The sequence below is a fragment of the Hordeum vulgare genome, chromosome 6H, assembly GCF_904849725.1.
Source record: "Hordeum vulgare subsp. vulgare chromosome 6H, MorexV3_pseudomolecules_assembly, whole genome shotgun sequence".
NCBI classification, from domain to species: Eukaryota; Viridiplantae; Streptophyta; class Magnoliopsida; order Poales; family Poaceae; genus Hordeum; species Hordeum vulgare.
This window is the reverse complement of record NC_058523.1, coordinates 31,184,477-31,195,296: the sequence shown is the minus strand read 5'-3', so window position 1 is coordinate 31,195,296 and position 10,820 is coordinate 31,184,477. Positions and strand designations below refer to the sequence as shown.

Below are 10,820 nucleotides of genomic sequence, written 5' to 3'. Positions count from 1 at the left end.
ATACTTGACATTAGAAAAGCATTAGCATACGAACAATACGATCTAGTGCTAGGCTTAGGATTGGGTCTTGTCCATCACATCATTCTCCCAATGATGTGATCCCGTGACATCTAATGCCCATGATCAGGAAACCATGATCATCTATTGACTAACGAGCTAGCCAACTAGAGGCTTGCTAGGGACACATTGTGATCTATTTATTCACACATGTATTACTGTTTCCTGTTAATACAATTATAACATGAACAATAGACGATTATCATGAACAAGGAAATATGATAATAACCATTTTATTATTGCCTCTAGGGCATATTTCCAACAATAGCTGGCGTCGTTTTTTGCTACAATCGACACTTGTTTTGCTACAACGCACCATCGACGTCGACAATTCGAGGACGACGATATTGCTCGGACCAGCACTTCCCCATTACAAGCACTGTTTGTGATGCTACAATCTGCATCTCATTTTGCTAAAATCACGCTGGGTTTTTGTTACAACGCATCGCCGATGTCGATTTCTTGCTACAACAATGTCCGTCTGGATCATTTTTCGTTACCGGTCACTGGCCAAGCCGTCCATCCGTTCGTTTGAGAGGGGGGGAGGCACCCGGTTGTTTATCCTTTCATGCATGCCTACTTTAGGCCGGCACATACACATCTGTAATTAGGATCATGAAAATCACTAAAGGAAAAGAAAATGGTTGCTTCATTTTTGCAACCTGTTTTGACCGGATGTAGTGATAGTTTTATTTAGATCGCTCTACTTCAATAAGAAGCGCAACCATGCTAAGAGATGTCATACTCATCCTGCATTAAGAAAAACGTCCTAGTTTACAAGCCAACTAGAGTTTAAAATGATTATCATGCAGTTGTCATTATAGAAAAATAGGATCAAGTAAGATATCCTTAGCCCATGCGTCGGGGCGTAATCTTGGCAAATGAAGGTCAAAACAATCCCCTGATGCAAGCCATGAGCTTTTTCGCATGCATCAACTTTTCATCCATAGCCCGACAAACCTCACATTAGCCAATAGCTTGATATGCATGTATAATAAATGAGTTTAACAGGATACCTCGCGGTATTCTTCATCAGAAAACCTGGACCATTAATACCATGTGAAGCTTCGAGAGCGTGGTCTATAGCCGTTTATCTATTATTGAAGATTTCGTAATTGTCTCTATGGTTGGTTGACACCATCCACACACCTCCGTCTGTACATGCTCCCTGTTAACACTAGTTACATACGCCGATAACATATGACCTCTATATTAAGCACTTTTCTCGCTTGATACCAATTTAGAGGTAGATATTAAGGACATGAAAGTTTCGTCTTTGGATGTACATACACGCTATATGGAAACAAAATAAGTAATGAAATAAAAATTAAAAAAATCTGATTTTTTTTGAAATAAATTTGAACTTTAATTGTATTCATAAAAAAATCACAAAAAGAAAAAACCACTTGACTTCTTTATTTTTTTGCCAGAATAGTGTAAATAGTGAGCTATAATAGCCAAAACAATGTTTTTATTTCTCCTGAAGTCAATGCTGGTTGTATATTGCTGAAACTTTATATACTATTGCAAAAGAAAGTCAAGTTTATTCTAAAAGAACTTCCATTTTTTTTATCTTTTTAATTATTAAGTTTCTCCTCCCATATCAAGTGTATATACACCCAAAAACCAAATGACATTTCTCTAAATGTTAGATAATAAGTAAAGAAAATATACATGACATTATGGGATTAAAATGTCCGATACAACGAGTCATACTCGATTGCAGCAGTTGACGCATCCTCCTGCTCGGTCGTTCTCAAGCTATATAAGTTCGACATTTCATATTATGATCGGTACTAATTTTTTTGGCGCATGTTTTTTATTCATGGTAGATCTTTTACAGGAGTTTGCATAACCCTTTTTTGTAGGTTTTTTTTTTGGGAGGGACCCTTTTTGTAGGTTGAAAAGAACCGGAGGCTCTGGAGAAGAACCTCGCTACGTTCTCGAACAAGCAAAGCGAGCACCCGCTCCATCTGAAATTCCGAATCTCAAAGACAAATAAAACCCTAGCAGACCAAACGAGTGCGAGCCTTTCCCCCCCCCATCCTCCCTCCCCCTCTACCACCGCGCGCCGCCGCTCCTCCCCCTTCGCCTCGCCGCCCTCACCGAGCACCATGGCGGCGCCGGAGACCTCCGCCCGCGGCGCGGGCCCCGCGCTCCTCTTCCCGTCGTCCTCGTCCTCCTCGTCGTCCGCGCGGGTGGAGGCCGTCGTCGTCTTCACCATCTGCGACAGCTTCGTGCGCCGGCCCGACCAGGCGGAGCGCGTCATCGGCACCCTCCTCGGCTCCGTCCTCCCCGACGGCACCGTCCACGTCCGCAACGCCTACGTCGTCCCCCACAGCGAGTCCGCCGACCAGGTTACCTCCCCCTCCCCGTACCCCCCAGCTCGAAGCTGGGCTAAAATCTCTCCGATACGCGATGTTTGGTGTGTTTGTCCGCTACGTTCGCCGAGAGATCTAGGGTTTGTAAGTCGAGCTCGTGGATTCTGACATGTATCTGTGATTTGTGTGTGTGTGTGTGTGTGTGTGTGAGTAGGTTGCTCTCGACATTGAGTACCACCACAACATGTACGCGTCGCACCAGAAGGTGAACCCCAAGGAAGTGCTTGTGGGATGGTATGTATTCTCCATAATGCTCTTCTGTTACCTCGAATACTGTGGTGTATGCTTGTGCAGCATTTTGACATGATTGCCGCATATCAAATGAGAAAAATGTACTCCCTCTGTTCCTAAATATGAGTCTTTCTAGAGATTCCAGTACGGACTACATATGGAGCAAAATGAGTGAGTCTACACTCTAAATTATGTCTACATACATCACTATGTACTCCCTCCGTTCCATAATATAAGTCTTTTTAGAGATTCCACTAGAGGACTACATACGGATGTATATAGACATATTTTAGAGTGTAGATTCACTCATTTTGCTTCGTATGTAGTCCGCTAGTGAAATCGCTTAAAAGACTTATATTTAGGAACGGAGGGAGTAGTTCATAGTCGAATCTCTAAAAAGAATTATATTTAGGAACAAAATTAAAAGAAAACTTATATTTAGGAACGAGGGAGTACTTGATAGTTAGGTTTGAGTAGATGAACTTGCCAAGACATGTCAAATGACGAAAATACACAACACGTCTTAACTTTGTGAGTTTTTGTTTGATAGCGCCTATCACTGTAATTTTCACAATTGATGGAAGCATCTAGTTCTCATCCAACTGATCTGGTCTTGTTGACCCGAACAACAATTTCTATACTAGCGCCACTTCATGATTGTTTACAAATTGAATCTTAAACAGTTGTCTGACCATGTATTTGTGTGTGCATAGACAGCCGTTTGGAAATTTGTCCAATCATATGAAATACACCGCACATGTTAATGTTGTGTTTGATGTTTTTGTGATTAAATCATGTTCTTTCTAGTGCTGTAGACAGATAGTCACTCTAGCCAACAATTAAGGGTAGCAAAGAAAGCACATCTAGCAAGGTCACTAGACTTCAGTTTATTAAGAGCTAAGATTTATTCATACAAAAGAAAGTAGCTATGTAATCAACAAATACTCCACCTTGCTCGCATGGTGATATCATATATCTGCATGCAGGTTCTCCACTGGCTTTGGTGTTTCAGGGGGTAGTACGCTTATCCACGAATTTTATTCAAGAGAAGTACAGAGCCCCATTCATCTTACAGTTGACACTGGCTTCACTATGGGGGAGGCTTCCATCAAAGCATATGTCTCATCCAACCTGTCTCTTGGAGATAGGCACCTTGCCGCACAATTTCAGGAAATTCCTCTGGACCTAAAGATGCTTGATGCAGAAAAAGTTGGATGTAAGTTTCACACTTGGAATAGTTCCACCATGTGCTCTATGTAAATTGACTGTTGATCTGACACTGAATTTTCAGAACTGAATCTTTTGTAGTAATAACATGTAATAAATTGCATAGAATGACCAATTGGTTGCATTGAGCTAAATGAGGCATTCTATCACAAAATCTACGAGCAAAAAAAATCTGATGAGAAGTTCAATACTCATCTGTCAGTAAATAACTTTCCCCTTTTCTGTTTTAAAAAAGTGGAAACTAGCAATTTTAGTGAAAGGTTTCCGTGCTCTTGGAAGAAACAATTCCTTTTTTCATTTGCATTAGTTCGGTACATTACTACTACGTGGAATGCTTACTGAAAGTATTCTGTAAGTAATATTCTGGCGTCTTCGGAAATAGTATCTGTTCTACAAGGGAAACACTTTTTTACGTGTTGTTACTCTTGCTGTTGACACAGTTGAAATGCTGAAATCTACAATGGTGGAGAAGCTCCCCAATGATCTGGAAGGAATGGAGTCTTCAATGCAAAAGTTATATGCTCTTATTGACGAGATCTACAAATATGTTGATGATGTTGTGGTAAGAAATTGTCCCGCCTCTTGTCGTTAATGTACTTTGTATCTTGATTGTAGATTCTTAAGGAAGTTTTCTTAATCATTTGTAGGAAGCTCGTGTTGCACCGGACAACAAGATAGGCAGGTTCATTGCTGACACGGTCTCCTCCATGCCAAAGCTGTCTCCAGCATCTTTTGACAGGCTCTTCAATGACAAGATTCAGGTAACTACTTTTTCTGTGTTGGTAAATGGCTATCCTGGGATTCCCCGGCGGCTAACCATTGGCCATTTTTCCTTACTGTTTGCAGGACAATCTTGCGCTTGTATACCTGTCAAGCATTACACGGACTCAGATCGCGGTAGCCGAGAAGCTCAACACCGCTGCCCAAGTCCTGTGATTTCCATGTATTGTTTGGGTAGCTGCCAAATTCCATGCCGCCTGTGCTTGGTTTTCGTTTGATTGAATGAGAGATCTGAATATGTTGTCAGAATATGCATTTTTGTACCTGTTATCCAAGTTCTAAAGAAAAGAATTTTCCGCGACTGACGAGATCCTAATGTTTGCACTAATGTGGGCCCAGACCTTTACATTGGATTTAGTATAGTACTGTAGTACTTCGCTTCTGGATGAATATTTGTAATGCCTGATATGTAGTTGTGAGGAGCAGTGAACGCTGGCTTCGTTTTTCTTGGTTTCCTTTGCACGTATGATCGGCCATATGAACAAATCAACATAGCCACTGCTGGATTACAGACGTTTCTCCATCTTTTAATTATTCTCGTTCATAAGCGTGTTGAGCTAGAGGTTGTATGTCAATGTTGGCAACGCAGTGGCACTTGCTTTGGAGGCTGTAGATCAAGCCCTCGCGGCAGAGCATATTGTAGCTACAGTCAAAGTTCGATGTGGCTGATGTACCTGAAGATCAGCTGCTCTGGGGGCTCCATGTTGGACAGGTCGAAGCTAAGAGCATCTCCAACAGGCGTGCAAAAACTGTTTCGTGCTAAAAGATTCGTTTTTTGGGCGTCAGACAGCTTCAACAGACACTGTAAAACAGTACGCGTTAAAAACTTTTGTGCACGTGCTCAAAAACGCTATCGTGCGCAGTATATTATTGCGTCGGCTTACGCGCGCATCAAACTCTAAGCTGTTGCAGGTGTGGCCGTTGGATTGGGCGCCACACTTGCGCGCGTCTGTTGGAGATGCTCCAGTCCCCACGCTTTAAAAATGCTACAGTGACACGTTAATTTTTTTATTGGACGTGGATTTTTTGAGCTGCGGTTGGAGATGCTCTTAGGGAGTTGCAGGACACAGTGCACTACAGTGCGCCGAGGCCAAAGAGGACCTTCAAGGAAAGGTTGAGTAGGGCGAAGAAGATAAAAGAGGGTTGCAATGCCCTCGGATCAGAGCATCTCCAGCCGTTTGCCCCCAGCGCACCCGACGAATGCCATTTTGGCGTTACGCCGACGCTTTTTTCGTCCTTGGGGTGAGCGAGTTTGTAGCCGCGCCCCCAGGTTTTGACCCCCAGACGTCGACTTTTTCAGATTCTTCTTTCCCGTTGCCGAAAAGATGCCACGAGTTCGGGATCGTCATGCCACAAATCGGCGATCAGTATGCCATAGTTCAGCGATCAAAAGGAAGGGATAATAGGGATGAAACGGATCAAACGGTCGGTTCGGTGTGGTGCGGCTCCTTTGCCACGGGACTGGTCGGGTTCGTCCTCGGCGTAGTCGGGCTCGTCATCGGCGTGGTTTCTACGCTCGGGCTGGGCGTCGTTGTGCTGCCGTCGTGATAGCCGCTGTGGTCGCCGCCAACGCGGGCATCTGGCTTAAGATGAGGTCACGCTGCACTATGTACCGCGCCTTCACCTTCTCGTTCATCGTCGATGTGTCTGCCCCCATCAAGAACTCCACGTTGGTGTTCCTCTTCTTTGCAGCGACGTTGATCATCAACGCCGACCACCGCGCGTCGGATTTCTCCTCTCTCCTAGTAGCGCTGCTCTTGACTTCAGCGATGCATTGCTCGATCGAAGCTTGCTGCCGTTCGGCAGCGGGCGCCGCGTCCCTCGCCGCCCTGACTTTTTTGGTGCCATCTGGGCGCCCTTCCGCCGCAATCGGGGCAGGCACGTCCAGATTGTAGGTCTCCTTGGCCTTGTCGAGAGCAAGTCGGTGGGGGAGGAACGTTGCAGCGCGCCATGCAGGAAGGTGTTGTTGGGATTGAAACCGCCATGCGTGTTGCCGTCGGAGTAGCCAGGTGAGGGTACGTACCCCCAGGGGCGGCATCGACGTCGAGAGGTTGACCGGCGACGCAACGCCCTGGCGGCCCCTCCATGCGTCATGTGGGTTGCGGCCGGGTGGATTCATCATCCCCACACAGGGCGCCTCTTCCCGATCAACCGCCGCCGTCGCCGCGTCCCTGGTCCTCTTGGCGTCGAGCCTCCTTCGCCGGTCTGTGTGACCGCCTCCTAGCGCGCGACATCCGCCCTCCACTCGGCGTCCGAAACGCACGCCGGCCAAGCCATCGGCTTCCTCTGCTTCAGCTGGCTGAAATCGACAACGGCGACGGGGCGAGGGAAGGTGTACTTCTTCATCGGTGGCATGGCGGCCGGATGGCGGGAGCGGGAGAAGAATGGCAGGAGCGGAGGGTGGAGAATGGGGAAATGGAGGGAAAGGGAGGAGAAAGGGGGATAAAATGGCGGGAATAGGCCTAGGTGCCGCCAACAGGGCGGACACACTCGGCTTTTCGCTTCGACCGACGCTCCCAGACGCCTTCCGGGGGGCTGGGTTCGACTCGGCTTCGTCAGCTGTTATTTTGGTCCAGACCGACGCTAAACAAGGAGCTGGGGGCGCAACTGGGCTCTCATGATTGAGTGGTGGAGAGCAATTTGAGTGAATCTAATTTTTCTTACAGCGAACCAGTAATAGTCTGCCCCATAAATTTATGTATAGTTAGCCGAGGTCAAGTTTGGAGCACTGCATTACTGTTTACAAGTCTCCACAAACATGTAAGGCAGGTTCATCCTCTCTGTGGATTGCATGTTCATCTTAGAACCGGAGTTCTATATGCTCCAGCCTTCGATGCTCTTTAAATGGATTGGTAATATGCATTGTACTCCTTCTGTGTCTAAATAATTATAGTTGGAAAGAACTAGTACATGTTTATTTTTTATCGTTCTGTGTAGTGATGTAAAGGAATATACATAATATGACCAAGCTGGCAAGGTGGCTACTAATTTGACCTAGACAAGTAGCATGTAAATTCTCAATATCATGAGTTGGCACATAAACGGCTTAAAATTATATCTGAATTTTGCAGTTGTTAAGTCTTCAACTCACTTTTCCATTTATAGAGATATCCCTACAAGAAAAAACAAACAAAACCTTGTTATAGGCTCAGCGGTTTCTGTACTTTTACATGCAGCAATAGGCAAGGACCATCGACCATGCATGCATCATCTGTTACTCAAAAAATAAATAAAAAAATCTACCATGCATCTCAATTGTTGTCAACTACTAGATGGTACTAGTAGCGAGTTAGTAATTATTGCATTCATGGTGATAGCTCCATATATGTATCCAGATCGAGAGAGTTTGGAAACCAAACCGGATAGCCATATGTCATCGATATTTCAATGGGTTGATTAGTGTCACTAGCTACACCTATGTAGAGGTGGAGCACACTACTAATACGCGATACTCAACACATGAATGTCTGCTTCATACAAATCTATATGATCTCTTTGCATTTCATGCGTGCGGCTTGGGAGGCACCGGGAATTCAAGATGTGCCAAAGCATTGCGTTGCACTTGAAAAATGCAAAGCGGCCGTGGTGATACAAAGGGATCTTGCATATGTGTCATTTTTTTTTCATGTTGGACATCTAGATCACCTGTCCATTTCTTCTTCTGGTGCCAAGGCTGAGAAGCAGCACCACTGGATATACTTGCAGAAGCTGAAAATGAGCTTGCAACACAAGAGACATTGACAAATGCCAGGTGCCGATCTGCCAAAACCGAGAAGCTTAACAATGTTTACCTGCTTAATTGATTAGGCTGAATTGGAAGGTGCCATGAATGTTAAAACCTGAAAGTTTGACAGGGCAACCGATCCACAATACTAGCTGAGCTCTTCCATGGATTTACACAATGTTTTGCAGTCATTAATCCTTGCATCAGGCGCTTCATTATTAATATGTCCAAGTGCTTCGATGTTTTATACAAAAAAACACAGATAAACTGAATTTTGAGGGTAATGTCGACTGAATGATGTATTTCTGCTGCTTGCCAATTAAGCTACCTTTATTTTCAGATTTAGAATGCCTTCTTAGTTCTCAATCTACTTTTAGACAAAAAATTACTATTTTTAAGCGATCCATGGCATCAAACAAGACGAATGGGAGTAGCTCATCGCTGTGGCCTCCATCCGAAGCTATTTCTTTGCTCCCCTCTAGTTAGAGCGAGAATATATATATATCATACTACTACAAAAAATGTATACATGACAATTCAGGTCACACACAAAGTCTACTAGTGGCTGGGGTGCGCCCCGGGCACACCTCTTGAGGCGTTACTGTACGCACTAATCAAGCTGCCGTAGTTGTTAACAAGTTGATAGTGCAGATAAGCAAAAGTGGTTTAAAATATACCATAATTCTACTGATAGCAAATTAATAATGATTCTAGAGCATATAGGCGCAACATAAAATGTGTCAATATTTCCTTGCTATTCAGATCAAAATAACAAACAAACGAGTCTTACAGACATTGAAATTATCGTCTAGCTAAACGAAGACCCTTGCAAACACCATTTTGATCACACTACATACATCATGAAGCAAAGAAGAAAGTTATGATTGCAAGACATGGAAACACCACCATGCATGAGGTTATTTTGACAAAGTTGGCGAACATGGTAGCTGACCATCTCAAATGCCATCATCAGAATTATCCAAGCACAAGTTTCTTCTTTGACTTTTATGCACTGAATTTTTCATGCTTTGCTCAAATCTTATTTTCAAGTCGCATCTCTCTTTTAGGTTTCTCCCGAGCTTCATCAACATACCACTTTGTTAGAATAAAGAAGCATCTTATTAGTAAGATTACAAGATCATTTCTCGGCAGTTTATTTAAATGGACCTTGTCGATGAGAAATGGCCGTCGACCAGAAATGCTAAGTTCTATGTGAACATCTTCTTGTTGATCCTATCTACTACATGACTCATGTTCGACCTTTCGGTCCTCCGTGTTTCGAGGCAATGTTTGTACATGCTAGGCTCGTCAAGTTTAACCCAAGTATTCTGCATGTGTAAAACTGGCTTACACCCATTGTATGCAAACGAAGAGTCTATTACATCCAAACATCACGAGGTAATTACTTTTGCAATGATGCATACTTTGAAAGAACATATTTTTATCTTGAAGGCCCACTCGGTAATACAATATCACAACAAGCTTGTAAGCAATGTGACGAAGGAGTTAGTCACGAGATCTTATATTATGAAACGAGTAAAGAGACTTGTCGCTAACGAGATTGAACTAGGTATGGATATATCGACGATCGAATCTCGGGCAAGTAATATACCGATGGACAAAGGCAACTGCATGCGTCATTAGGAAAGTGGTATTCGGGTTCCGGAAAAGTTTCGAGGTTTTCTGGTATTGTACCGGGAGAACAGGAAGGGTTTCGAGGGTCCACCTGGAGGGGCCCACCCACCCCGGGGGACACATGGGCCTAAGAGGTGGCGCACCAGCCCATGGTGGGCTGGGCAGCCGACCCCAAAGAGGCCCATGTGCCCAAGTGGTAACCTGGTAGGTGGGGAGGTGCCTTGAGGAGGAGGGACTCCTCCCCTTGGGCGCCCACCTCCCTTGTTGGAGGTGGCCTCCTCCCCACTTGGCTGGCCAGCCCTCCCTTGGAGGAGGGGCCAAGGCTACACCCTACCTACCCCCTCCTCCTATATATAGAGAGGGAGAGAGAGGGCAACAACACCCCAAGGCATAGGTGCAGCCCTACCTCTCTCCCTAGATCGATTTCTCCTCCGAAACGTGTGTGCGGCAGCGCTTGGTGAAGCCCTGCTGAGATCGCACCAACACCATCGCCACCACATCGTTGTGCTGTCGGAGAACTCATCTACCACTTCACCCGGATCGAGGTGGTGAAGGAGTCATCGGGATGTACGTGTGTTGAACGCGGAGGTGCCGTCCGTTCAACACTTGATCGGGACGTTCGTGATTGGATCGCGAAGACATTCGACTACTTCAACCGCATTTCTTAATGCTTCCGCTTAGCGATCTACAAGGATATGTAGATGCACTCCTCCTCTCGTAGATGTTGATCTTCATAGATTGATCTTGGTGAGCATAGATTTTTTTCCATGCAACGTTTTCCAACA

At 44.9% G+C, this 10,820-nt stretch overlaps 1 protein-coding gene across 1 annotated transcript; it reads left to right on the top strand.

Moving 5' to 3' along the window:
- The first annotated feature begins 1,997 nt into the window (after positions 1 to 1,997).
- On the top strand, positions 1,998 to 4,977 carry LOC123401973 (eukaryotic translation initiation factor 3 subunit F). Its single transcript, XM_045095838.1, has 6 exons — positions 1,998 to 2,414; positions 2,593 to 2,672; positions 3,656 to 3,885; positions 4,337 to 4,458; positions 4,544 to 4,657; positions 4,743 to 4,977. The coding sequence occupies exons 1-6, from the start codon at positions 2,172 to 2,174 to the stop codon at positions 4,830 to 4,832; spliced, it is 879 nt and encodes a 292-aa protein (XP_044951773.1). The 5' UTR covers positions 1,998 to 2,171; the 3' UTR covers positions 4,833 to 4,977.
- The last annotated feature ends 5,843 nt before the right edge of the window (positions 4,978 to 10,820 follow it).